Source organism: Aythya ferina, assembly GCF_964211825.1.
Source record: "Aythya ferina genome assembly, chromosome: 19".
In the NCBI taxonomy this organism is placed as follows: domain Eukaryota; kingdom Metazoa; phylum Chordata; class Aves; order Anseriformes; family Anatidae; genus Aythya; species Aythya ferina.
Genome location: NC_140309.1, coordinates 6,365,993 through 6,393,936, shown reverse-complemented (window position 1 = coordinate 6,393,936; position 27,944 = coordinate 6,365,993). Strand labels below are relative to the sequence as shown.

Genomic DNA, 27,944 nt, shown 5'->3' with positions numbered 1-27,944 from the left:
CATATAGGATGGGATTCAGGGATGGGGTGTGGGATGGGATATAGGATGGGATGTGGGATGGGATGGCATACAGGATGGGATACAGGGTGTGACAGGGTATGGGACTGCTCACAGGCCGTGCTGGGACATGGTGTGAGAAGCTTTAAGGGACGCAGGCTGGGAAGGGATTCGAGGCGGGGTACGGGAGAGATGGGATGTGGGATGTAGGGCGGGAGGGGGGTTTGGGGTGGGAGCCGGGCTGAGGTGCGGGACGATGTGAGACAACAGGGGCCTGTGCGGGACGATATGGGATGACGTGGGCTGATTGATACGGGACGATACGGAATGATAAGGGCCGATAGGAGCCGATAGGAGCCGATAGGGACCGATAGGGGCCCGTGAGGCGGGGCAGGCCGCAGGCCCTGAAGGCGGGGTTTGGCCGCGCTGCGCCCTCCGGCCGCCAGGGGGCGCTGCGGGGCGGGGAGGGGGGGGCGCTGGGCGGGCTGAGCCGAGCGGAGCGGAGCCGAGCGGAGCTGTCCAGCGCTTCAGCACCGCCGGGAGGGGCCGCGGCGGGGCCGGGTGAGCGGGGCCGGGGGTCTGGGGGTGTCTGGGGGGGTAAAAGGGGGATTTGAGGGGGTATAAGGGGGGTTTGGGGGGGTAGAGGGGGATTTAAGGGGGTAAAAGGGGGATTTAGGGGGGTATATAGGGGATTTGGGGGGGTATATGGGGGGTATGGGGGGGTTAGGGGGGTGTATGGGGGATTTAGGGGGGTGTTGAGGGGTTTGGGGGGGATTTGGGGGGGTGTGGGGGGTTAAAGGGGGCTTAGGGGAGGTGTTGGGGGGTTAAAGGGGGGATTGGGTGGTTAAAGGGGGGTTAATGGGGGTTTATGGGGGTTTAAAGGGGGTTTTGGGGGTTTAAAGGGGGTTTTGGGGGGTGCAAGGGGAGCAGGGGGGGGGAAAGGGGGTAGGGGGTGAGGGGAGATGCCATGAGGGGATGTGGGGTGTGGGGGGTTTGGGGGTGTGGGGGGGTAAAGGGAGAGGGGTGGTTGTGGGGTGTTAGTTGGGGAGGGGACAGAGGAGCGGGGTTTTGGGGGGTTTTAGTTTTTTTTTTAAGGGACACACGGGGAGTAGGGAGATGCTGGGAGACCCCATGGGATGGGGGGGTTGGGGGGGACCTAAAAGGATAGGGGTGTGTTTGGGGGATGGTGTTACTGGGATGGTGTTACTGGGGGTACAGTGGGGTTGGGGAAGGGGGGGTCGGACAATTTTGGGGCTCCTCAGGAGCACCCCGTGTGCACGGCGGGGTGCGGATGGGCCGGGAAGGGCCCGATGGCCCCGTGAGAGCCCATAGGGGGGAGCTGGGGGCTCACTGTTGGCCCAGGGCTTGCGGCGAGGGGAACGCACGAATCACCCCAAAACCCGGCCCCAAAATGAGGCAGGTTCCTAAAACCCTCTGTGGGGTTTGGGGGGGGCAGAAGGGGCAGGGCTGGGCTGCTGGAGGGCTCCGTTATGGGGTCGGGGCGGCTCGGGGCCGGGCAGGGAGCGGGGCTGGGGTCCTTCATCCCCTCGGTGTCCCCGCTGCGGACCCCCAGGTCCCAGGGGTCCCATCCTCAGCGTCCTGATGGAGGCAGCCCCGCTCCCTACGGCACGGGGGGGTTACAGGAGCTGGCGGGGGGCTCCTGGGGCCAGAAGGTGGCCGGGTTTTAGGGCAGCGCTGCCGGGGCTGTGCCCGTGGTCCCCCCCCCCCTTGGTTTCCTGCCCCCTAAATGGGTTTTGTCCCCGCAGGGAGATGCGGCCTTGCCCCGATGAAGGGCTGCCCCCACAGCAGGGGTGCTGTGCCTGCTGGGCACCCCGCAGGCATCCTCAGACCCCCAAATTTATGTTGTGGGGTCGCGGTGCCCCCCCCCCAGCGCCCTACAACCCGGGAGGCGGTAGCTGGGCTGCGACACGCTGCCTTAACCCACTCCCGGCTCCTCTCCATGGAGGAAACCCCCAAAACCCCCCAAAAAACCCCCATCCCAATTCCCCTGCCCCGATTTCAGCATGCCGTACAGGGCCGCGGGCAGGCGGATGGGGCCGAGGGGGGGGGACACAGCGGGACCCCCGCTCCTCGGCGTCCCCAAAGCCCTTCCTTTGCCTTCCCTCCCTGCTCGTGTCTTCTCCCGGCCAGGTGGCCCGCGGCTTATATAACGTGCTCGGCCCCGAACAGCTCCTCCCGTTACACAACGGGCACCGCGCCGAGGGGGGGGCCCCACTGCCTGCCCACCCCCCCCGGGACCCCCTTCCTGCACCCCGTTACTACCGAGGGGAGGCGAGCCAGTAGGGTCGGGATCAGTGCCGCAGCCCCCTGCTGCTCTGGGGCCTCAATATTTGCTGCTTTTATTATTTTTTTATTATTTTATTATTTTATTGTTATTATCGTCGTGCCCCCCCCCCCGGGTCGTCTGCTGTAGGGGCGGACGGGGTGAGGGTGCCCCCGGGGGGGTGTCCCCAGCCTGGGGGTGTCCTCAGGGAGGGCTGGGGGTGTCAGGATCCGTCCCTGGCCCAGCTGGTGCCTCGCTGCTTCCCCCGAGCCCCCGCTGTTTAAGCACCCCCCGTGGGGTGAAGGCTTTGGGGGCAGCGTGATGTGGGGTGCTGGGGGGCTCCTGGGACAGGGGCTGGGTGAAATTTGGGGACTTCGGTGTCACCCGTGCCGTCCCGTGCTGTGCCGTGACACCGGGGCTACCAAAACCCACGGATTTCGATGCTGCCTGCAGGACACCCTCCCTCACACATTTCTTGGTGTCCCCCCCCCACTAATAGGTTGCATTTTGGGGCTGGGAGCACACCCCAACCCCTCGCTTCCCTTCGAGGTCCTGGCTCCCCTGCAGAGCATCTCCCCTCTCCTCGGAGGAGCCGCGGCACCGCCCGTCCCTCTCCATGCGCCACCGTCCCCCCCGTGCCCACCATCCCATGGGGTCCTGCCCCTCTCCGTGCCCCCCGGACCCCCCCGGTCCCATTTTTTGGCACTCCGGGAAGGAGCCCAGTTGCTTAGCAACTCTTTGGCTTCTCCGCCAGCCTCCTCAGCTATTTAAAACACACGGCCACGCGCACACGCCGTGTACGCACGGGCAGCAGCGAGCCCTCGCCCGGCTCACCGACCCCCCGTTAGCCCTGACGGAGTGGTCCCGAATCCTTCGGGTCCATCCCGGTGTCCCCCCGGCTCTGGCCGTGATGGGTTTTGCTGCGGGATGGTGCGGGACATCGCCGGGGTGTCCCCAGGTATTGGGTTTTTGGGGTGCCCTTTGGGTGCCCAGCGCCTTTCTGCTCCCCAAATTGTGGGGTCCCGCGGGCTCAGGGCGGAGCTGACGGGCTGAGCCTTTGCAAGCTGCTCTCCTTCTGTTTTCTTTTTTTTTGTTGTTTTATTTTTCCCCTTCTTGGAGGTCTGACTCATGGGTTTTGGCACCGGTCGGCCCAATTAAGAGCAGCAACCTGAGACTTTTCCTCCTGCTGACTCCAGCCGGGTTTTCTGCCTTCGTGCAGCCAGGCGGCCGGGCGGAGGCCTTCTCCGGCCACCTTCAAGTGATTAGCAGCCTGTAACGAGGCTGGAAATGCTTAGGGTGGAGGATGAGGATGAGGATGAGGATGGAGATGGATGGAGATGGAGGATGGGGATGGGGATGAGGATGGAGGATGAGGATGGAGCGTGGAGGATGGGGATGGGGATGGGATGGGGATGGGGATGGGATGGGGATGGGGATGGGGATGGGGATGGGGATGGGGATGGAGATGGGGATGGGATGGGGATGGGTGGTGGGTGAGGGTGATGGTGGAGGTGGAGGTGGGCTCTCCTCCTTCCAAACTGTGCCGTCTCGGCGCAAGCTGCCAGCAGCAGCTGAAAGCTTCATCCCCCCGCTTCCTGGTGCTGCTTCCCTCCTGTAAACAAGTGGGAGATTTTAAAGGGAAACCCGCTGCTCTTCATCTAAAGGGCAGCCATCCCCTCGGGGGACCCCGCAGCAGCCGGGGCCTCCCCCAAGGGGCTTTTGGCCTTTTGGGGGGGCTCAGCACCGGCCTCAGGCCCCGGCCAGAGGCTCGCTGCCATCGCCCCGTGTCTGGTGCAGCTGGATGCGGCCAGAATTAATTGAGCACCGGCCGGAGGTGGCTTTAATTAGCGTGGCAGCAAGGGGGAGGCCGGCATGGTGGGGGGCACCCGGGGGGGTGCTTCCCTGCCCACGGGAAGGGGGTGCCCGGCCCTGGGCACGAGCAGGGAGCTGGGTGGGGAGGGATTGGAGCAGGCAGCTGGGGAGAGGTGTGGTTGTGGGCAAGGAAAGCTAAAAGCCAAAGAGGTTTGGTGGAATCATGTTTTTGGGGATGGGATGGGGATGGGATGGGGACGCAGCATCTCCAAACGTTTCCAGAAGCTGAACCCAGGCAGCAGAAAGGTAAAAACCCATTTTGATCTCCCTCTCCCCAGCCCCAATGGTGGCTCTTGGAGTGCCAGCGGGGAGGATCAGGATCCCAAAACACGCGCACAAAGGGCTCAGCAAAAAGGGACGGGCTGGATTCACTCGGGAGTTCCCCCAGAGCTGCCCCCGAAGCCCTGGCACGGCGGTGCTGGGACCTCAGGCGGCTCGGTGGCACCGCGGTGGTTTGGGGACGGGTGGCAGCACTCGCCCCGAGACACCTTCTGTCCCCCTCTGCAGGGCGGCCGGGGTCTGGCTGCCAGCGCTTGATGACTTGTGGGTAATTACTGCAGATAATGAAATATTTAACCCTCGTGGTGAGAGCTGTGGAGAGCGCTGAGCCGGGCGGGGAGCCGCTGGCCTTCGGGCAGGGCTGGTATTTGGGGATGGGGATGGAGGCTGGGGACTGGGGATTGGGAACGAGGATGGGGATGAGGCCAGTGACTGGGGACGGGGATGGGGATGGAGGCTGGGGATCGGGATTGGGGACGAGGATGAGGATGGGGCTGAGGATGGGGATGGAGGCTCAGGATGAGGCTGGGGATTGGAGATGAGGATGGGGATGGAGGCTGGGGATTGGGATTGGGGATGAGGATGAGGATGGAGGCCAGGGATTGGAGATGAGGAGGTTGGGATGGGGCTGAGGATGGGTTTGGAGGCTGAGGATGAGGCTGGGTTGCTGCCTCTGCTCCAGGCCATCCCCGCCGTGTTGTGGCCGATGACTGAAGGCTTCAGAGGTGACAGCCCCCCTCCTGCAACGTGTCCCTTGCAGACGGGGTGTTTTTGGGGTGTCTCCTCTAGGGACAAGGGGGCACAGACCCAGCCCACCCCTCTGGGGGCTCCTTCTGCCCCAGCACGCTGTGCTGTTGGCACCGGGGGTGCAGGGTTTGCTCCGTTTGCTTTTTTTTTTGTGTGTGTGTGTGTGTCCATCCAGGGCTTTTGCTCGTGGCTCTGCTTCGCTATTTATAGCCGGGTGGTGTTTGTGGGTAGTTTTTTTTTTTTTCCTTCTTCCTTTGTTTTCCTGCCTGTGCCTGTGCCGTCACCGAGGCAGGATTGCTGTTATTAGCTATCATGGGGAATATTACTCACGTCGGAGCACTTCCCCTCCCTGCCACCCCCGGCCCCTTGTCCTCAGCTGCCTGGGGAAGGCTTCGAGCCAGTCGGGAGGGGGCTGGCTGCGTGACACCGACCCAGGCACCCCACTGCTCCCCCCACCACCACCCCGAGCCCTTCTGGGTACCCACGAGTGGCCAGGACCCATCTGGGGACCACCAGGTCCCAGCCCCTCTCCATCCCCCGTGGATGAAACCCCCCAGCAGGGGAACATTTCCCGTTCGGAAGCTTCCCCATCCCCACATTTTTGCCCTGACTGGGGGAAAGGCAAAGATTTTGGGGAAGAGCAGCCCCGCAGCCGGGTTTCCTGCAGCATCTCCCACCCAGAGCCACGCGGGACCTGGGCAGCTCCTCGCTGCAGGGCATCGCAGGCCCCAAAACGCGGGCACTGCCCTGCTGTCTGGAGCAACAATCCCAGCCCCTCCGAGGGCTTTTAAACCCAGAAGTGCCTCCTGCAGCTCGGAGGGTCCCTGTGCTGCTGGGGGTCCCCGTGTGGCTGGGGTCCGAGGGGACTCGGGGCGCGCAGAGCCCCCCCATTGTGGAAACGCAGCCTGCTGGCTCCTGTCGGCGCGGTAATAACGGGGGAAAAAATAGAAGGAAGAACGCCGTGTAATTAAGCAATCAGCTGCCGTCCTCGCCGGGCAGGGCTGTCAGGAGATAAATGACGCGTGGGGCAGCCGGGGGCAGCGGGGAAGCCGGGATGTTCCCGGGGCCCCCCGTGGCACGGCAGCTCTCCAGGCTGAGCCCCCATTTTTGGGGTGCTGGGGGGACCCCTGCCTGCCAAACGGACCCCATTGTGCCCGTCTCTTCTCCGCTGCTGCCCCAGGCAGGGCTCGGAGGCTGTGGAGGGGCGCAGACAGCAGAGCTTTGCCCTCAAACCCTGCTGCCCCGGCTCCGTCTGACCCCACTCGGCTGCGGGTGAGGGCGTGCTGGCCGGGAGGTGACATCTCCATAGAAATCCTGCCGTAGCCGTGCCGGTTTCCGCGGGTTTCAGCCATGGGAATCAATAGGCTTTAATAATGCAGGAAGGTGCGCGGGGAGGACGGGGATGTTGGGCCCTGCTGCTGCTTTCACAGCCCTGCTGGAGGAATCAGAGCTCTCCACCGGCTCCGTGTCACATCCCGAGCTGTGGGCAGATAATTTTACAGCCGGGGGCGCTGGGTGACCCGCTGGGTGTGCAGCCACGATGCTGGGATGTGGCAGGGCGTGCTCGTTTGCTCCTTTTCACTCCTTCTCTCCCAGCCCTTCCCCTCCTCGTCCATCTCTCCCATCCCTGACCGTGCCATCTCAGCCCCTGGCATGGCCGTGCCAAAGGGACTTGGCTCCCCTTCTCCCTGCCCTGCTTTTTTTTTTTTGGTGTGTGATGGCATCGACGCCCACGTGCCCAGGTTGGATTCACGCTGCTGTCCTTGTCACCCCTGAGACAGGGTGTGCAGGCAGCGCCTGTCCTCAAAAAAGCCTCTCAGGCAGGGTGCTGCCAAGGGGAGCACCCCTGAGGTTCAGCCGTGTACACAAAGACACGTCTCCGAGTCCAAAATGAACATGGGGACAGCGTGTGTGCATGGGGGGTGCTCTGCCTGTGCCTTTGGTCATTTTTTTTTGGGTAGGGCTTTGTGGGAGAAGCGTTTGTGGGAATCTGAGGTGCAGCAGGGGGTTTGTGCACTCAGGGGTGCTCCAGAGCCTCTGGGATCGGGGCTGTCACGACCTGCACAGACCCCCAGTGGGGCAGTTTGCGCCTTTCTGGCTGATTTGGGACGTTTGGGATCTAAGCACGGTCGCAATTCTCCTTCCCCACAGCTTGGGGACATCATCCAAATCCTCAGCACAGCGCTGTCCCCTCCGAGGGGCTATTTCTGGAGCCTCACAGCCCACACCAACATCCACCCAGCACCATCCCCAGCGCTGATGCACCTCTCTCTGAGATTTTGGGTCACGGCAGAAGGGAACGAAGCCAGGGCAAGGAGCTGACCTGTGGCTCTTCCTCCCCCCTCCAGGTGCTGCGTGCCTCCAGGCCACCCCCCCACCACCATGGCTCTCTACAACAACGGGGCCAACGCGCCCTCGCCGCAGGAAGCCTCCAACGGCTTCGCGCAGCCCGGTGCCTCGGGGACGTGGCACAAGGCCGAGGAGGAGGTGAGGCTGGCGGAGCCCAGCCTGGTGAAGAAGGCTCACCGCGAGATCCTGGACCACGAGCGCAAGCGGCGGGTGGAGCTCAAGTGCATGGAGCTGCAGGAGATGATGGAGGAGCAAGGGTGAGTGCTGGGCGCTCGGGGCTGGGCTGGGATATCCCGCATTTGGGGACCCCTGTTGGACACTCCCTGGCACCTCCTCCTGCCCCTTTTTGTCTTTAAGCCACCCCAAAGTGGCAAACGTCCCAGTTTGGGAGGAAATTTGTCTTTGTGTGGATTGGGCCGGTCTCTGCAGCACCTCACAGGGTCTTTTGGGGTGAGAAAGGGCCAGTCTGTGCCTCGTGGGTTAGGGAAATGAAGCAGAGCTGTGGCTGAGCCCTACGTGAGGCCGGTCCAGTGCTTCGGTTTGTCCCTGCCTCCCCTTTCACCCTCCAGTTTTGGGGCTAAAGCCTGACTGATGGAGCAAATTCTTCAGCGCACGCAGGGAGACGGGGACTGGCATCAGCTGCGGAGAGGGAAAATGGATTGAGGGAAGGCTTCGCCAAGGCTTTCATTAAGAGCGCAGCCGTGACCTAGAATTAAATTGTCTCACACAGACTGGAATAATGATTACGCCTAATTTGTCGTTATGGAAATAAATAAGGCTGACCTGGCGCCTTGGGGAGCCCGGGTCCTCCTTTCGGGTTCCCGTGCCCTACGAGGAGCCTTACTATGAGTAGTAGTAGTAGTGCAGCGGGTAGTAGCGCCGTGGTGCTGGGTATTGTTGCTGCTGTAATTGTCTTTGCTGTTATTAAGGCTATTAATAACAGTGGGGACAGGGATCCACCGAAATGATAATGTAATTACAGCAAGAATCTTGGCCGACCTGGTTAACCCCCCTCTGCCTGGGGGCTCTCCCGGGGGCTGCAGGGGAAGCTCCCCAGGGGTTTCTGCCTGGCCGTGGCCCCTGCGCCTCAGGGATTTGTCTCCAAGGGCAGAGACCCTGTGGGGTGAGGTTCCGTGACAGCAGGGGAGGCTTTTTGGGGATTTAAGTGCTCCCTGGTTCCCTTCAACGCGGATGGATCCTGCCTGCTCTGGATCCGCCCGCTCCAGGCTGCCTGCGGGGTTACTTGCTGGCTGGTGCCTGGATTTCTTCTCTGGAAAAGGAGTGTCAGCAATTTCTGGTTCCTTCCCCACCCTGTTCTCTGTGTTAACAGCAAAAAATCCCTCTGACAGGGTTAGGAGCAGCCGCTCTGCAGCCAAACCTCAGGCTCCCCTTGCTGCAGGGCTGGGGGGAGCCTTGGGGCAGGAACGCCTTTACGGGCAGGATGGAAGCAGATTTTGGGGACCTGCCAGCCCCCGTCCCTCTGCATGGCACAACCAGATCCAGCCCTGGGGTGCTGCTGTCCTCCTGCCCGTGGTTCTGATGACAAATCCAGCCCTTGAGCCGTCTGCAGGCTGCTGGAAACTCCTCGTGGAGAGCTCTGAGAGCGTGGTGGGGCTGCTGGAGCAAGCGGGGAGAAAGGCAAGTCCCCAGAAAGAAAAGGAGAATTAAATGGCCCCTTGGTGGCTGTAAACTTGGCCACGGCCGCCTGTCCACCACCTCCAGCTTGATTTCATGTCCCCACTCCGATGGCACTGCCCGCGTTAATACCCCACTGCAGCAAATCTTTGCCAGCTCCCTGCTCGCCAGTGGCCCTGGGTGAGGTGCAGAGCTGCATTTTGGGGGTGCTGCCTTGTTTTTAGGGCCCCCCAGCCCTGGCGTGCTGTAAGGCGTAGGGAAGCAGCCAGGGCTGCCTGGTTCACTGCCCTCCTCCCGCTCAGCAGCCCTTGCTGGCTGGAGCATTAATGAGCCCGTTTCAGTGCAAATGAGCTCGTTAATATTAATCCCCATCTCGTTCTGGTGGTGGCAGAGCTCTGCACCCCCCTCACCCTCCTGCAGGACGCAGCCCAGGTGCCATCCTGTGCCTCCCCCTCCCGGGGACGCTGCCGAGTTGCTCCACGTGGGCATTTCCAGCGCAGCACCGCTGGGTTTCGGGGTCAGGGATGCGCCCGGTGCCCTTGTGCCGCTGCGGGATGCGGCACAGGGCTGCCCGGCGCGGGCTGTCACCGATCCCTCCAGCGTCTCAGGGACAGCTGGAGCACTGTGCTTTGCCGCGGCTGTTTGCAGATGCCAGGGACAAAGTGATTAGTGTCTCTCGTTAATAACCCTGCAGTGGCCTGAGTCAGCGTTCGGCGGTAGTGCAGAGCTGGCTCGGCTGCCGGGCCGCGGCGCAGCGCGGGGACGAGCGAGGGGATGGAGGAGAACCCCGGCCTCGCTGGCTGCGAGGACAGCCTCGTGGTCATCCTCCTCCTGCACCTTCCTCGTGGCCCCTTTGTCTGGAAGAAGGGGAAGTGGGGCTGAGAAGGGCAAGGAGGGTGGTGGCAGGGCTCCAAGTGGAGGGCCCCGCTGTCCTCCACCCCCCGATGGCTGTCCCAATGCCACCTCTCCTTCCCAGCCCCTCTGGCCACGCGCCAGTCCTGGAGGTACGGAGGTCATCAGCAGGGCCCTGCCCTGAGTGCCCTTCTGTTGGTCACCCTGCTCCTGTCCCAGCCCTCGGGGGACGTGCAGCAGCCCCTGGAGGGCCCGCACGGCATCCCCGCCTGCCCTGACCACATCTCTGCCCATCCAGGTACTTGGAAGAGGAGATCCGGCAGAAAGTGGGGACCTTTCGGCAAATGCTGATGGAGAAGGAAGGCGTGCTCACCAGGGAGGACCAGCACGGGCGCCAAATGTAAGTGAGGCAGCGCCGGGTCGGCCCGTCTGCGTGTCCGACTCATCTGTCACACGTTGTGCTGCTTGTCTGGGAGACACATCCCGGGTGGCCACCAAGGATGGATGGATGGATGGGTGGTTGGTTTGTTAGATGGTTGGTCAGTTAGCTGGTTAGATGGTTGGTTGGTTAGATGACTAGATGGCTGGTTGGTTGGTTGGTTGGTTGGTTGGTTGGTTAGATGGTTGGTTGGTTGGTTAGATGGTTAGATGGTTGGTTGGTTACATGGTTAGATGGTTAGATGGTTGATTGGTTAGATGCTTGGTTGGTTGGTTAGATGCTTGATTGGTTACATGGGTGTTTGATTAGATGGCTGATTGGTTAGATGGCTGGTTGGTTAGATGCTTGGTTGGTTGGTTAGATGGTTAGATGGTTGGTTAGATGGTTGGTTGGTTAGATGGCTGGTTGGTTGATTGGTCGCTTTGTTGCTTGGCTGGTTGGTAGGAGGCAGGTTTGGCCTCTCTGAGGCAGGGTACTACCTCTGGAGGGGTTCTCCTGCCCTGGTCTTTGGGCAGCCTCCAGGTGCTGTGCAGGCCAGTATCGCAGTGCCCATCACAGAAGATGAAACCAGAGCGCAGGGTGCTCAGCTCACCCATCAGCTGGTGGCAGAGACCAAGCCGCAGGTTTGGGGTGCACCACGGGGTGCAGATAGCTCCAGCCACTCGTGCCCTGCCTCTGCCTGGCCACAGCTGTCACCAGTGTCACTGGAGCAGAGCAGGCACCAGCTTGGTCCTGGGGAGAAAGATGAGATGTTTAGGCCATGCCACGCTTCTGCCTGCTCCTGCTATTTGGTTGCCTTTCCTGCTCTCTCCAGGGCTGAAATCACAGCTCTGCCTCCATCCAGGCAAGGACATCGATTTTGAGTCCTTGCTATTAACTCCGTAATGCAGAATAATCCTCCTGCCCAGCTGCAAAGCTGGGGTAACTCACCTTGCGGATGGTCTGGGAGGCTGCCTGCTGTCCTGTAACCCCAGGAATATTCGCGTTAGCAGTGCTAAGCCTTAATAATAGCAACAATAAATAATGTAAGAGGCCCAGGCAGGGCTTGAGCCTGCTTTTCAACAGCACAGACCCAGAGCCATCCCCAGAGTGGTGCCGCACCTCTGTCAGACTGCTGTGAAACCCAGGAGCCCCGTGGAGGAAGCTGCCCCAAGCAGCTCTGCCCCATGCTGCTGCCTCCTCATCACTCCTCGTGCTGCTTCTGCCCCGGGATGGGGCCTGGGGCTGAGGTTTGCTGTGCAAAGCAGCCCTGCTGCTGCTGGGGACGTGCCACCCTCTCCTCCCTCCCTGCACGGGACCATCCCCAGCCCCGCGAGGGGCTGTGCTGGCTTGATGATGATTTATCTGTGCGCTGCTTAATGGCCCGGGCAGCGTGGCTGGCCCGGCGAGCACCATCCATCAGCCTGGAAACCAGGTCACTTGGGACAGGAATAGATGCTGCAGGTTCACTGAATATTAATGCTTCATTAGGGTCAGGAAATCAGGGCGAGGGGGAGGCGGGGAAGCCGTGGCGACGGGGGCAGCCTTCCCCTGCCAGCAGCCTCCCAGCGGGGACAGGGCTGGGCTGAGCCCGTCCCGGTCGGGGTGTGCAGCCCCATCCCCGTCCCGCAGCAGCCACGAGAGTCTGGGGTCCTCCTCCAGGCAGGGATCAGTGGGATAAATAAGGTGTGGGATAAAGCAAGGCGCCTGGGTCACCCAGGTGTCCGAGCATCCAGGTGGCGTGTTAACAAGTGGCCTTTGCCCGTGGGACCTGAGTCATCTTCAGGGCATCTTCCTGAGAGGCTGCCCAGCTCGTTAGGACTGGCGCTGTAACGAGCACAGAGGTGCGTTACGGGTACCCCAGCAGCCGTAGCTGTCACCTCTCCCCACTGGCAGGCTTGCTCTGCAGTCTGAAGGGTAATCGTTAGATTAGCCCCGGGGCTATAAATAATAGTGCTGAGCTGGAGGGAGCGGCCTCAAAGCACAGGAGAGCTCGGAGGAGCACGGAGGTGCTTGGGGGAAGCTGGGTGGGGATCCCAAAGGAGGTGGTTCCCCATGTGTGGGGACCTGGCCTGCAGAGGTCCCCGCCAAAGGATGTCCTGGATGCAAAACCCCTGCACTTGTTGAAGGAGAGGCTGAGGGAGGGAGCTGCAGCAGTGCTTCAGATAAACACGCCCAGCCTTCTGCAACGGCTGGAGGCTGGGAGAGCCCCAGCGCAGGCACCTCGTGTGCTGGTCCTGTTCCAGCACCTCCCTGGACGTCTACAAATCAGCCACTGGGCTGGCTGGGCTGCGAGCCCGAACCAGCTGCTCTCGTTTCAAAGCACACACAAAAAGCTCAGCATCGGCTGCAGAAATCCCCAGGGGAAACCGAGGCACCGAGCAGAGCCGTGACCACCTGAGCCCCGGCTTGCTCTCTGCACCCTCGCAGCTCCTGTCTGTGCGTGCACAGCCCGGCCACACGGCCCTCTGCTGGCTGAGGGGCTGCTCGATGGCCAGGTTAGCGGGCCTGAAACAAAATGCAGGCGTGTGGCAGGAGGGGAGGTGTGAGCGGGGCACTGCAGGCTGGTTATGGACCGCAGAGCACAGCTGGCAGCAGGAGCATGAGGCCCAGCACCGCGACATGGTGCCGTCTCAGCTGCCCACCGAGCAGAGAGTGCAGTAAGAAATTATCTCCGTTTGCTCAGCTCCCTTCTTCCTTCCCCCTTTCCATGGTTTGGTTGCTGTTCGAAAGGCATTTTCGTGGAAAAGGTGGGTCAGAAGCCGAGGGGCTGCGCTTCTCCAGCAGCTTCCCCTGCTGCCAGCCCCCCGCCTAGCACATCTGGAAGAAGCCAGGGTGGGACACCAGCTAAAAATCCTGCTTCCTGAGGCCACATCTCCTCCGGGGGGTGAGAGCCTGGGCTTGCTTGATGTCAGCACCCCCCAGACACTGCACCACCCAGTGCAGTTACACACAGGGGATGGAGAGGTGTCCCCAGTGCCTTCACTTCCCTGGGGATCTACCCTTGCCCAGCACCCGTGGCAGCTGGATGCTGCAGGATGTGTCCCGGAGCACCCACAGCCTCTGGGACCCGAGGACATCCAACCCACGCGTCCTTCTGCTGCCAAGGAGCTTGAACACCACCTGAGCTCTGGCAGAAAGGGAAAAATCAAAAAAAGAGGGGGAAAAATAACATCTGGCACCATGGATCCTGCACCCAGCACTGCTCCTGGCTGTGCTGGCGGCACCGAGTCGCCCCGAGCCCGGTGCCACTGGTGCTGGAGGCAGCTCGTCCTGCGGGTGGCCATCCCCAGCGGTGACATTGCTAGGAAACATTTCATCAGGGCTCTTTGACGTGCTTTTCCTGCTCCACCTCCCTCTCCTGGCTGCTGTCACCGAGCCCCCAGACCCCTGGCAATATTTGGGGCTCGGGAGCAAAGCCGCTACCCCATATCCTCACCAGGGCGTCCCCAACCCACCTGATGGGGATGAATGCTCTGCCCCGGGGGGATTGAAATTGGTCCTGGGGCTGATGGCAGAGCAGGAGGGGGGGAGCTGGGGAGCTGGGGGCAGCAGGGAGAGGCTGGCCAAGGGCTCCCGGGTCCCTCCTGCTCTCCGGGTCCAGCCCGCAGCCCCCGTAGTCAATGGCAACCTCCCGTCCGTTTCCATGGCAGCGGGAAAATTAATGTTGACGAAGCTGCTCGAGAGGGAGAGGAGACCCTGGTGGCTTCAGGCCTGATGTCCCCCCCTTCCTCGCCTCGGCTGGCTCGGGGGGACGTCACCCATCACCTCCTGTGCCAAGCCTGCAGCAGGCTGGGCACCGGTCCCAAAGCCCGGATCATCCCGGGAGCTCCTGCCACCAGCCGGATAATCCCCGAATCCCCGGTCTTCCACCAGCTCCTCTCACCCTAATCCATCCCCTGCCACCCACCTGGGCTGACCCCGCTCAGCCCCGTGGGGCAGCACGGGGCTCTGAGTGACGCCGGGGACAGGGAGGTGGTGGCACAGCCCTGGGGATGTCCCTGCGGCAGCCCAGCGGTGACGTGCTGCGGGGACAGGACCCTGATAAGAACTCAGGTGTCACCAGGCTGTCCCACCCAGAGCTGCCAAGCATCGAGCGACGCGACCAAGGTCACCTGTGGAGGGGTGGCAGTGGAGCTGGCTGTCCCCAAACCCACGTGCCACCAGACAGCCGTGCCCACATCCCTTTTCCCGGCCCCGATTCAGCTCCAGCAGAGCCCTGAATTCATCCCGCGTCTCCTCCTTTGCCAGAGTGATAGAGAACCACCACGGGCTGGACGGGGAGGACTACGCGGCGCAGTACCCCGAGTACGGCGAGGGCTGCCTGCTGCAGTGCGACTGCTCGGCCGAGTGCTACCGCGACGACAGCAGCCACCGCGAGTACAGGTCCGGCCACGGCGGGCAGCGGGTTTTTGGGGTACAGGGGTGTTTTTCTGTTCTCACCCCAACGCTGCCTGTTCTTTCCCTCAGGCTGAAGAGACGGTCCAGCAGCTCCACCTCGCCGCCGCCCAAGAAGAAAAAGAAAAAGAAATCGGGTCACCGCCGGAGCCGGTGAGTCCACGCTTGTCCCCACGTTGCCCCCGAGACCTGGAGGGCTCGACCCTGCAGCTCTGCTGGGTCTCCCCGAGCAGGTCCCCTCCCTGCTCACCCCGTCCCAACAAGCTGAAGGCTTTCAGAGGGGATTTAATTAATGACTCCGGGTCATTAACCCAGCCCTTGCTGTGCTCTCGGGTTGTGGCTGGGGGCTGCAGGGTGCTGCTGCATCCACACCCGGCTCCATCAGCACCATCAGCACCCAGCCTCCCTGGGAGGGCAGAGCACAGCCCCGCACAGCACCGGGCAGGATTTGGCTGCTGGGAAGGGGCCGGCACCGTCCACCACCCAGGTCCTGCCCCAGTTTGCATGTCCTGGAGCAGTGGGAGGATGCTGTCCTTAACTTCTCTGCCTTCCTGCCTTCTCTGTCCTTAACTTCTCTGCCTTTCTTCTCTGCCTTCCCCGCGGCAGCAAAAAGAGGAAACCCGGCTCGGAGCGCAGGTGAGTGTCCCACTCCCAGCCCCCCGGGGGAATTGGCTGCTCCAGCCCCGTCTCCTGCTGGAGGCCGTGGAGCCCACGAGGTGGCAATGGGACACAGCGGGATCCGGGCGCCCTGGCACCGGGGTTACCCTGAGCTGGACTCTCCTTTCTGCCCCCTGGAAATAAATCCCATGCAATATTCGTGCGTCCCAGGGGCTGTCTGGGGACGTGGGGTGCCAGGGGGTGGTGGGTCACGAGGATGGGACTTGGGGTTCCTGCTGCACCCCAGCTCCTTGCTCCCACCCTAAAGGCACCCACTTCCCCCCCCTCAGCTGCGACAGCTCCTCACCCATCCGCAAGGAGAAGAAGAAGAAGACTGGAAAGAAACACAGACGCGACAGGTAGGATGGATACGGCTCCTCCAGGCGCTGTGCTCCTGGGGTTGGGGACAACGGGGCTGCTTGGTGGCTGCGGGGAGGACTGGGGACCGTGGGGAAACCTCCGGGGCTCTGGGTGCTGGGTGGCCCTTCAAGTGGGCAGGCAGTTCTCCGAAACACAGGCTGTCACCTCCCGGTGGCCAGGCTGCCCTGTTGAGTGACCCAAACTGGTGGCTCCCAGCCCCCTGCCCTCGTCCCTGTCCCTGCCGTCCCCTGGGGCTGCCCAGTCTTTACCCCCCGCCACGGCTCAGCGTGTCTCTGCCTCCTCTCCATCCCCAGGTCTGAGTCGGGGTCCCGGAAGAAGAGAAGACACAGGTGAGAGCGAAGGCAGCCGGGAGCCATCCCACCGCCACCTGCGCTTGGTGCCAGCGTCCCCATTGCCCCGTGACCAGGCTCTGCTGGTTGTCCCCCACCCTTGGAGGTGGCACGGGGCCACCCCATGCTCTGGGTGCGCGTTGGCCAGGGCTCAGCAGCATCATTGCTGCCCCTCTCCCCCTCTCCCATCTCTGCCTTTTCACCCTTCTGCCCTCCCCGCAGGTCCCGCAGCCCCAAAAACAAGCGGAAAGAGAAAAACAAAGAGCGCAAGAGGTGAGGCGCCGCGGGCAGGCGGCTGGCAGGGTGCTGCCCTGTGGGGCCGGCCCCCCCCCAAACCTCCGAGCTGCCCGGCACGGGGGGCTCAGCCTGCCCGTCGGCCCCGGCCGTCCTCCCCGCAGGTCCCGCAGCGAGTCGCCGGCCTGGCGGTCGCACCGGCGCAGCAGCTGCAGCTCGCACAGCGCTTCGCTCTCCTCCGACTACAGCAACTCCAAATCCCCCGGCAGGTAGGAGCACCCCCGAGGGGGTGTCCCCAGGGTGGGGGACCCTTGGAGAAGGACGGGAGGGGAGCGGGGCGATGCTGCAGCACGAGGGGTGCTTGGAGGGGTTGGAAACGCAGCAGCAAGGTTTCAAACCAGAAAATGTGCACTGGGAGAAACCCCAGAAGCAATTTCTCGCCCCGTTTCGTGCTTTGGCAATGCCTGTGCTGCAGCCCCAGCTTGGGTGCCACCTCCGTGATGGGTTGGGGATGGAGGGGACGCGTCGGCCGCCCCCCTGACCATGCCGTGCCCCGCAGGCTAAGCCCCAAGCACCGCGAGGACGGCCCCAAGGGCAGCAGCGCCCGCTCCAGCCGCAGCCCGTCCTCCTCCTCGCCGCGCCGCTCGGCCTCGCCGCACCAGAACGGGCACAAGGGCAGCGCCCAGAACGGCCGCCACAGCCACGGCGCCGCGCTCGAGGAGCCGCCGGATGTACGTAGGCTTTTCTTGCACCACGGTTCGCTGCCCTCTCCTCTTCCTCCTCTTCCTCCTCCCTCCGCAGGACCCCCACCCCCCGGCTCTCCTCTCCCCTCTTTCCCCACTCACCCGGCCGCCATCTGGGGGGCACTGGTGGCGTCGGGGTCGGGGAGATGGATGGGGGCAGCGGGTGCTGCCCGTCCCCCTCCCCGGCCGTTCTCTGGCTGCACAATGTCCCCCCCACCCCGGGGGGTGCTAGCCCCTCTCACACAGCCGCTCCGTGGATGTCACACCCCGGGGTGTCCCCGATGGCTTGGTAGGGTCACCACCAGGCTCAGCGCTGCCCTGGGAGTGGATTGAGCCCAGATGGCTGAGAAATGGCTAAAAATGGATAAAATGATTTCCCAGCCCATCCCGGCACTAAGGTGCCGGTGCCAGCGGGACCCCAGCACCAGTCTGGGCACTGGTTTAAGGCCAGGAGAGAGCTCGGAGGGGGGGCTGGGGCTGGGTGCTCACATTTTAGGCACTCAGGGGCCCCGCGGCGGGTGACTCAGGGCTGACTGTCCCCAGCCCTGCCAACTGCCCCGGCAAAACCCCGCTGCGCCGGGGCCGCTTGTCCCCGCAACGCTCCCGCTGCCCCAGCGGGACAAGGGGGCCAGCCCCAGTTTAACCAGTACAGGAGGGGCTGGGAGACCACCGGAGCCCACCTCTCGGGCCCCTCTCCGCTTTCTTCTTTGCTGTGGTTTCGGCTCACCTTTTTGGGGGTGCGGGTGCCGAGGAGCCCCCACCCCGGGCACCCAGCATCGCCCAGGCTGCACGAGCTCCCTTGGCTCCCCGGCTCTAGCGGGACTTTTCTCCGACAACTTCTCTCTCTTTCTCTCTCTCTTTCTCTCTCTGTTTATTTTTTATTTTCGGTTGTTTGTTTGTTTTGTTTTTTTCTTTTCTTTTTAATCCCATCTGTGTTTTTCTTTAGCCTCCCATTTGAAAAAAATCCCAAACGGTAATATACAATTCCATTTCTTGCTCAGCAGAAGCAGGGAAGAGGGGGAGGGAAGGGCAATGAAACATGCTTTTTTTTTCCCCCCTTGTTTTAGTTTCCTTTATCATGATTTCTTTTCTTTTCCTTCGTGATGTACAGAAATGCAAACGATATATATCTCTTATTTTTTTTTCCCCCTGTCGTCGTCGTGTTGTTCTAGAATTTTTTGCTTTTGTGTGTGTTAATGTGGAGAAGAAAAACAAAAAAAAAAAAAAAAAAGAAAAAAAAAAGAAGATGTGTTTTCTAAATATTTACGACCGTTGAACACTGTATTTCCATTCTCTATATTTTGAACAAGGAATTTAAAAGGGAAGATAACCGAGCAGCTCTGAACCGAAAAGGGAGCGGGCTTACCCCAAAACCAAGCCACAAATTGCCCTTTGCCTCCTCGAATTGGCTGTGGCCCCGCTGCTGTATGGCAGCCAACCCTGGCACTGTGGGGATGTTTTCCCTGTGGGTCCCCACGTGCAATCCCATTAGGACGGGGCCGTGGGGGCTGTGGCATCCACCCAGCCATGACCCCTCCGGGCTGGGACCCCCGTGCCACCCCGTGCTGCTCCCCGAGCATCCTCAGCATCCATCCTGAGCTCGGCCCCATGGACCGGCAGCAGCAGGGCTGAGCGCCCTCCGCCTGCCTCAAACGCTCCAAAACCACCAAATTCAGCCCATTTTCCCCCAACATCCACGCCCGGGCTTCCCCAGCTCCCCAAGCCCCCCAGGTGCCCAGGGCCGGGGCGCTGCGTGGGGTTGACTTCCCTTTTAAATGCCCAGTCCCGTCTCCATCCATCCCCGCCTCCGGCTGCCTGCCCATCCTCCTCGCGCTCGCCCTTCCTCCCCATTTCTCTCTCCTCCTCCTCGCTCTCTCTCCCACACGCACTCTCCGGCCCCAAATTTCTCTCTGGTTTTCTTGGGGCCGCTCCCGGTGCCGACGCCGCCCAACAAACCTCCACGCGTTGCGCTCCATCCGCCGCTTTCCTTGCATGACGTTTGGGATCGGTGACGTTCGGCAGCCACCTTCCAGCCCGAAAACGCTGCCGGGTAGGGGCCGGGCACAACACGCAAGCCGGCAAACCCGCCGCAGCCACGAAAGCCACGGGCTTTCCACTGAAGTGAAATAATATATAAAAAAAAAAAAGATGCAAATGAGACCAAGTTAAAAAAAAAAAAAAAGTCTAAGCAAAGCAAACTTGATTAGCAAAGGGGTCTAAATCACATTACTAAAGAGTCATTGTCTTTTTCCCATTCTGCACTCCAAATGTGGAGATTATTGTTTTCTTTTTTATTATTGCATTCCTGTCACTGCCAATTCAGAAGGTAGGTATTTCGTCCACCTCTGCACGTTCACTTCTGCAGATGAGCCTGTTGAAAAGCACCGTAGCTTGATTTAATGTTATTTTCTCTTTCTTACTTTCTTTCTTTCTTTCTCTTTCTTTCTTTCTCTCTTTCTCTCTCTTTCATTTTGTCTCTTTTTGGTGGCTATATATAATTTTTTTGATTTGTATGGTTTTCCCCAGTTAGCTGCAAAGCCATGCTCTTCTCTTACGTTCTTCTCTTTTATTTTTTTGCCCTGTCCATGTAATATTTTTCTTTCTTTCCGCCTTTTTCTCTTCCTCTTTTCCTCGTTCTGTTGGTAGAATGCATTTCTGTGTGTTTTAGCCCTCTGAGTTTGTGTTCGTTCCCACAGACGGTACAGTTACCATGAGTCGGTTTGAGTTCCTCCGTGCTTCTTAGGGGCTGGCTAATGAGACCGAGCACAATTAGCGAAAAATAGAGGCAAAGAGCAGCAGGTGAACCCCAGTGCGTCACAAGGAGTCACTGGGGCACGGGTGTTTTGGGGTGAAGGCCTGGGAGGGAGGATAATGAACGAGAAATCTGGGGAGATTGGGATTTTTTTGCCCCTCCTGGGGCTGTGGTCATGGTGGTGAGCTGGAGGACCAGGGGAGAACATTTTGGGGCAGCGGTGGTGAAAAGCTGAGACCTTCCATGCGGGGGAAGGAACCAGGTGAAGTGAGAGGCAAGTCCGGGGAGCACAAGCACCCCGAATGCATTTTCCCTTTGGGGCCAGACCTTTGCAAAGGATTTTTTTGGGTTTGTTTGTTTGTTTGTTTGTTTTTTCAATAGAAGCCCCCTCTGCCCTCCCCATCCCTCTCCCTGCCTTGTGGGTGTGAAGCCCACCTCCCCACAGCATGGATAGCAAATATGTGTGCGAATAATGCGCTCGGGAAGAGGACACCTCGCTCTGGCTTTCTCTCTCTTCTTCTTCTCCTTCTCCATTTCCAGTTTTCCCTCCCCAAAAGTAGGGCTGGGGACAGGTGTGGCTGAAACCCCCCTCCCCTGTGAGGGTGCCGCTGGTGGGGCATCCATTGCCCCCACCACTTCTCTGCCTTGCCGGAGAAATTGCAAAAGAAGTTAATTGTTTAAGCAATCGTAAAAATGCACCAAACCACCCCATTTTGGCTCTGGCAGGTGGGGCGCACTGCTCTGTGGCTGTAGGGGCTGGCTCAGCCCCCTCGTCAGTGGGGACAGGGGCATGATACAGGACAAGCCACCAGCGGGGTGGCCTCCTGTCCCTTTGTCAGCATCTTCATCGTGGACCCGTGGTGCATCGTCTGCTTCTCTTTTGGGGGAGAAAAGCAACGTTTAGGATTAATTGTATTTGAGGCAAAGGGATGGCGAGGAAACGAGGTCACCGGCTGCCCCCGGGCGCAGCAGCACCTCCCAGCTCCCCTTAGGCCCCACCAGGTCACGCAGGATTTACCCCTCTGTGGGCATTGGGGGCTGCCGGGGGAGAGACCCCAAAGCTTCCCCATCGCCCTCTGCCCCCCAGACCACGTTCACCAGCTCGGTTGGGGCTCGAGCCCCCTGCATCCCAAATCCCAGCCCAGCACTCGGGGCTGTCACCGTGCCGGTGGCCCGATGTCACCGCCAGGTAGCTAGGAGGGGTCCTCCCGGTGTCTGAGCGTAGGAGAAGGGAGTTGTTTTGTTTTATTTCTCTCCTCTCGCTGTCTCTGTCTCTCCTCCTCTCTCTCTTTTCTTTCTCTCTTGCATTTTTGTGAATCTAATGATGCACTTATATTGCCCCGCTTTTCCCTTCTCTTCATACCTTACCTACTAAAGGAGGAAATGCCACTTTTTTGGTAAGTGGATGTTAACCAAGAGGGACTTAAAAAAAAAAAAAAAAAAGCATATAACGGAAAAAAAAAAAAAAAAAAGGAAGCAGAAAGCAAAGTCTGTGTTGAGTGCTGATGAGGACTTAGCAGTTCCCTGCAGAGTCACAGCTAACAGATCAATGCGTATCCCAGGAAGAGTTCAGAGACATTCGTTTATCTCAGTAACGATGACATTTGTGAAGTTTTGGTTTGGTTTTTCTTTGATTTTGATGTTTTCTTCTTTCTTTTGGTTTCTTTTTCCCTTCTCGCCCCCTGCCCCCCGACTCCCTGCCTTGCCCTCCATCGTTGCTCTGTGCCGTCTTCCTCGTTTCTTGATTTGTTTTAAGCCAAAAGCCGTACTATCTATAAAACCTATGCATATATAAACGTATAGATATCTATATATGTGCATGCATCTGTGTGAGCAGACCTCCCGCCCCGCGCCCGCCCGGCCCCATCACCTCTTTGGTTTCACCCTCTCTCCCACTGCTCACTCTGATTTATTCCCCCCCGCCTCCCCTCCTCTCATTTGTTCTTTTTTTTTTTTCTCATTTTCCTTGTTTTTTTTTGGGTTTTCCGCCCCTTTTCCTTTCACCTTTCTTGTTTGGGGCGGGCGGGCACCGGGGGGTTTGCTTTATCTCCTCTCCAGGTGTCCGGGGGGGTCGTTTCTTTCCCCTCCCCGATGACTTTGGGGTTTCTTGGATTTTTTTGGTCCCTCCCTTCTTCCCCAAACCCTTCTTCGTTTCTTGGTTGTTTTTTCTTTTTTTTTCTTTGGTTCGTTTCCTTATTTTATTTTTTTTTGCGTTCTTGCATGCGGAGGTTTGCATGACCCACGTTGTTGAGGGCGAGAGGCTGAGGAAGGTGCAGGGTAGCGTCTGTGTAGCCTGCCTTAATGCGATGTGCGTTGACGTTGTGCGCCGAGCCCCGGCCCGGCGCGCCCCGTTAAAAACCTCTTTCTCCTTCTTTCTTCTCTTCTCCCCTTTCCGCCTGTCCCCCCCTTTTTTTTTTCTCTCTGTCTCTCTTCCCCCTGCCAGAGGCCGGCCTCGCCGTCCCCCTCTCCGCGGCCTCGCGGCAGGACGGACCTGCCGTCCCCTCGCGCCCGGGGCGGCCGTCACGGCGCCCGCTCGCCCTCGCCGGAGCGAGCCAAGCACGGCCACCGGCACCGCTCCCGCTCCGCCTCGCCGCCACCGCGACACCGCGGCCAGGCCCCCCGCCAGCCGCCCCCCACGGGGCTCAGCCCCAGCGGCTACAGCAGCGACTCGGAGGGCTCGGGCTGCTCCCACCCGCTCGGCCCCGACAGGACCCACGGCGCCCACGCCAAGAAGTAAGGGGCTCTCCGGGTGCCATCACGTAGGAGCCACAACTTGGTTCCATAGGGGAAATGCGAGGGTTGGGGTGGAGGTGGGGGGACGCCGGGATGGAGGCTGGGGGGATAGGGGAGCCCCATGGTGGTGTCCCGGTGAGCAATGCAGTGCCTGGATGGCTCTGTGGGGTTATGGAAGATCCCGCTGTGGTGGGGCCGCACCTTGAGTGCTGCGTTCAGCTTTGGGCCCCTCACTACAAGAAGGACATCGAGGCCCTGGAGCGTGTCCAGAGAAGGGCTACAAAGCTGGTGAAGGGTCTGGAGCACAAGTCCTGTGAGGAGTGGCTGAGGGAACTGGGGGGGTTTGGGCTGGAGAAGAGGAGGCTCAGGGGAGACCTCATTGCCCTCTGCAACTCCCCAAAAGGAAGGTGTGGGGAGCTGGGGGTCGGCCTCTTCTCGCAGGTAACCAGTGATAGGACCAGAGGGAATGTCCTCAGGTTGTGCCAGGGGAGGTTCAGGTTGGCAATGAGGAGACATTTCTGTCAGAAAGAGCAGTCAGGCACTGGGATGGGTTGCCCAGGGAGGTGGTGGAGTCACTGTCCCTGGGGGTGTTTAGGGGAAGGTTGGACGTGGTGCTTGGGGACATGGCTTAGTGGGTCATAGAAGTGGTAGGGGGATGATTGGACCAGATGATCTCGGTGGCATTCCCAACTTCAGTGATTCTGTGAGTCTATAATAATCAGGGTGTTTTCAGGGCCGTGTGGGTGCTTCTGCTCCCCTGTGGTCACAGAGGGACAAGAGGAGCAGTGGGGACACACTGGGGACATTCCCCCCGCTCTGCTCCTTGCAGGGTGAAGGAGCGGCACCACCGGGGCCGGCCCAACAGCAGCTCGGAGTCGTCGGCCAAGCACTCTCGGCACGGGGCCTCGGAGCGCAGGAAGAGCCCCTCGCACAGCACCGGGCACCGCAGCAGCTCCTGGAGCTCCAGCGGCTCCCTCTCCAAGTCCCGGTCCCGCTCGCGGGAGAAGAGGGCCGGGCGCAGCCGCAGCCGCTCGCCCTCGCAGAAGAAAACCGCCAGCAGGTCAGCTCGGGGGGCACGGGTGGCATTTGGGGCACGGCTTGGGGCTTGGGGTGTCCCGGCTGGAGAAGGGCTGGGCGCTCCTACAGCCCGCCCCGGTGCTCCTCGTGCCCCTGACGCCCCTCGTCTTGGTTTAGAGAGAAGGACAACGAGCCCCGAACACGCCACGGTGACCCCGATCCTGCCCGGGCCCGGCGCCGCTCCCGAAGCTACTCCCCCATCAGGAAGAGGAGACGCGATTCCCCCAGCTTCATGGAGCCCAGGAGGATCACCAGGTGGGGCCCGGCACGCGCAGCCACCACCGCTGGCATGGCCCCTGGCTGAGCTGTGCCCCCAGAGAGCCCCAAAGGGGTGGGGGTGGCAGAAAGGATGGAGGGGTGGATGGTCTGGACCTCAAGTCCTGTGAGGAGCGGCTGAGGGAGCTGGGGGGGTTTGGGCTGGGGAAGGGGAGGCTCAGGGGAGGCCTCATTGCTCTCTGCAACTCCCCAAAAGGAAGGGGTGGGGAGCTGGGGGTCAGCCTCTGCTCACAGGTAACCAGTGACAGGACCAGAGGGAATGGCCTCAAGTTGTGCCAGGGGAGGTTCAGGTGGGAAATGAGGAGACATTTCTGTCAGAAAGAGTGGATAGGTATAGGGACGGGTTGCCCAGGGAGGTGGTGGAGTCACCGTCCCTGGGGGTGTTCAAGGAGAGGTTGGACGTGGTGCTTGGGGACAGGGCTCAGTGGGTGACAGTGGTAGGGGCACAGTTGGACCAGATGATTTTGGAGCTCCTTTCCAACCTTAATGGTTCTGTGAGTCTGTGGGTGGCTGGCAGAAAGGATGGATGGATGGACGGACGGACGGATGGACAGATTGACAGACAAGGAGCTTTGAGGACAGACACATAACCCTGAGGATGAACGGGAGAGTGAACCAGGCTGGCCCTGCAGCTGGGTACCCAGCCTGCCTCCAACACTACAACCTACTGGCCTCCTCCCATTTGCAGACAGCAGATATGAACTCGTTTTACTTCCAGCAAGAAGCCCAGCCCCAGTGCGTTGCCTCCTGCCCTCCAAATGCCGTTTTCTCCTCCCTGAGCCCTTCCTGACTCAGGATGCGGGGCTCCAAGGCAGGCAGTGCTTAGTGCCAGATGAAGCAGTGTGCATACACAGCATCTCGTTAGCATGCAGTGCTGGCCACGCTACGGGTGCGGAGCTGAGATTGCCTCCTGTCTGACCTATTTGTCTCCCGTGCTATCAGCGGGGAGATCGGGGGCTGTAGCACGGAGCTGGCTGGATTTCCAGCAATCGGCTCTCGCTCGCTCTGGAAGGATTTTGATTTCTCCTGGGCTGGACATAAGGAGAGCAGGCAGGAGAAATACAGCCTGTACGCTGCGCTAAAGCTCTCTGCAGGCTTCCCCTGTGAAATATATGGGCCAGGAGAGGTCCCCCCAGCCCAGAGGAAGGTTTCTTGCTCGGGTACCGGCTGGTTCTGCCCTTCCCCAGCTGAAATCCCCCAGGGACAGAGGGGCTGCCAGCACGTGGCCCCGAAAGTGACAGCCTCACATGGATGCAGGCAGCAGGGACACCGTGGGCATCCCTCCTCTCAGTCCTGAGCTGGATTTTCCTGGGATGCCCCGAGGAAGGTGGCAGGGAGGAGCTGTGGGGACAGGCTCGAGGACACAGCCCGTGGTCCTCACCATCCCAGGGGACACCAGCCCCGTAGCCTGGCCAGAAGCCCCCTTCCTTCGCCCTCCTGCCCTGTCCTTGTCCCCCTGCCTCCCCAGGGCCCGGCACCGCGTGGTCCTGCCTCGTCCCTCAGTGATGCCAACCTCTCCTTTTCCATTTCATCCCAAGGTTCCTCTCGGAGAGCATCGCCGTGGGCCTGGCTCCCAGGGTAACCTCCCCCCTTCCTCCTCCTCCTCCTCCTCCTCCTTTTCCTCCCGGACCTCTCCGTGTCTCCCCGGCTGTGCGAGGCCGGCCGTGTGTCTCTCTTCGGTCCCACTAACACCGCTCACCACGACGTGGGGCTGCGAGAAGGGGGCAAGGGGCTGCCTTGGCCCCCCTCCAGCCTCCTCAGGGACCCGCAGGGCTCCGGGCTCAGTGTCCTGCACCGGCTCCAGACGTCTCTGCCCCCGGTCCCCCCCTCCCCGCTGTCCCCCTGCTCCCCACGTCCCCGTAGGAGCCGGGGAGGGTCGGACCGCGGGCAGCCCGGCGCTCGTCTCCTGCTAATCCCTAACGTCTCTTTTTCAGCAGCTTTCAATCTTTGGTGGCTGGGGAAACACAAAAGCCACATTAACCTGCTCACTTTCTGTCCTCGCCGCTGCCTAATCCAGGACTAACAGCCCGGGGGGGGACCCGGGGAGGAGGAAGGGGCCGAGGGGGGGCCGGATCCTGACATCCCCAAGCCTGGGGATGCGCGGGGCCGGTGCTTGGGCCCATGCCCCCCTCCCTCCTCTTCCCCAACCTTCAGCACGGCCCTGACTCGGTTTCCCTTTTCCCTCCGCAGCGCTCGCAAGCGTCCCATCCCCTACTACCGCCCCAGCCCCTCGTCCTCCAGCTCGCTGAGCACCTACTCCTACAGCCGCAGCCGGAGCCGCAGCTACGACAGCTACAGCACCAGCCGCAGCCGCAGCCGGACTCGCAGCCCCCCCAGCCGCTCGCGAAGCCCCAGCCGCAGCCCCAGCTACAACAGCCGCAGCAGCTCGGAGAGCGCCGGCTTCTGAGCCCCGCAGCCCCCGACCCCAGCCCCCGGGAGAACCCCCCCAGGAGGTGGAAAACCCCCCTGGGGGGGAGCTGCAGAGGATGGACCCGGTGGCGGAGGGGGAAAGTCGGGGGGCGGATGGAAACCTTGTGGGGCACTGGGTGACCCCCAACCCAGCGGGTGTTTTGGGGGTCGGGAGAGGGGAGGGGGGGGGATGGCTTCTTATTTTTGCAAACACCAGGGTGGGGTGGGACGGGGTGGGCGAGCACAGAGCGAGGGAACAAATTGCTTGGCAGAGACCTTGGACCGAGCCGGCGGGGCCCCCAGCGCGGTGCGCTCCCCCCGGCGGTGCTTCTTTTGGCTCGGTTGGACTTTTCTAGCACGCCCGAAATCAGCGTATTTCTGCTGCCGACACCGGGCGGGGAAGAGGACACCCCCGGGGACAGAGGTGACACCTCTCGGGGGGGTCCTGGCAGCCCCAACACCCGCAGAGCCGCAGACGAACAAAGCGAGGAGCAGCCCGGCGTCACCCTGTCTCATCCCACATGGGGCTGGGGTCCCTCTGCCTTGGTGCTGTGCGCCCCCTGCCCCTGCAGAACAAATGCTGCCGGGTCCCCTGGGCGTCCCCGCGAGGGGGAGCCGACAAATTTGGGGTGAGGTTGTGCTTTGGGATGCGCCCCACAGTGCTTGTGGGGTGCCCTTTGGGGTGCCCCCCGCCTTTCCCTTGCTTTGGACGCCTCTGGGCTCGTGCGCGGAGCCGCGTGGTGCATGGAGAGGCTTTCTCCGAGCGCCGGAGCAGGGGGACCCCCGGCAGGGCACGAGGGGACAGGGCTGACCCCGAGACCCCCCCCGGCTGCCTCCTCACCCCGGTTTGCCACCCAGTTCCCGATCCTAATGGCTTCCCCGTGCCACTTCCCCGAGGAAACGCGGCCCCGAGTGAAGGCTTTGACTCCTCTTCTGGAAGATGCTGCCACTGGTGCCCTGGCTGTGGCAGCCGGGGTTTTGCTGTGCCTCGGGGCCCCAGCGGGCAGGATCCGGCCCCCCGCTCCCCTTCGGCCTCCCCCCGAGCATCCCTGCGCCCCTCCAGCAGCTTTTATAAATTTCATTTTAAAAAGAGAGGCGGGGAGGGGGGGATGACGAGCACGGGCCGGCCGGGTGCTTTGCTGACAGCCCCGGTTCTGCGCATTTTTGCTGATTTCCCCAAAAAAAAAAAAAAAAAGCCCTTCCTGGCTGCGGGGGCTGCTCCCCAGCCCCGCTGCGTGCCGGCCCCGGGGCGGTTTGCATTTAATCCTTGTTGGCCACGCGTTTTCCGCCTGGCTGGAGGAGGACGAAGCAGCTGAGCCTCCCGGCGTGGGGAGAGCAGCTGCCGGGATTAACGCGGGGAGAGCCGGGCTTTGTGCGGCCCTCGGACACCCGCCTGCAGCCAGCCCGGGGGCACTGGGGGCACTGGAGGGACTGGGAGGCTGTTTGGATGCCAGCCCAGGTGGTGACGCGGTGGTAGAGCTGGTGAATGGGTCTCCGGAGGGCTGCGGGTGGGCAGCTCGTG

At 61.4% G+C, this 27,944-nt stretch overlaps 1 protein-coding gene across 1 annotated transcript; it reads left to right on the top strand.

The window, feature by feature from the left end:
- Window positions 1-496: 496 nt before the first annotated feature.
- SRRM3 (serine/arginine repetitive matrix 3) lies at window positions 497-26,588 on the top strand. The gene is made up of 15 exons (XM_084493019.1): window positions 497-558; window positions 7,528-7,785; window positions 10,314-10,415; window positions 14,685-14,819; window positions 14,904-14,984; window positions 15,438-15,467; window positions 15,779-15,847; window positions 16,163-16,198; window positions 16,421-16,471; window positions 16,597-16,701; window positions 16,992-17,163; window positions 22,371-22,660; window positions 23,490-23,720; window positions 23,855-23,992; window positions 26,204-26,588. Exons 2-15 carry the CDS (start codon window positions 7,562-7,564, stop codon window positions 26,418-26,420), a joined length of 1,881 nt encoding a protein of 626 aa, XP_084349145.1. The 5' UTR covers window positions 497-558; window positions 7,528-7,561; the 3' UTR covers window positions 26,421-26,588.
- The last annotated feature ends 1,356 nt before the right edge of the window (window positions 26,589-27,944 follow it).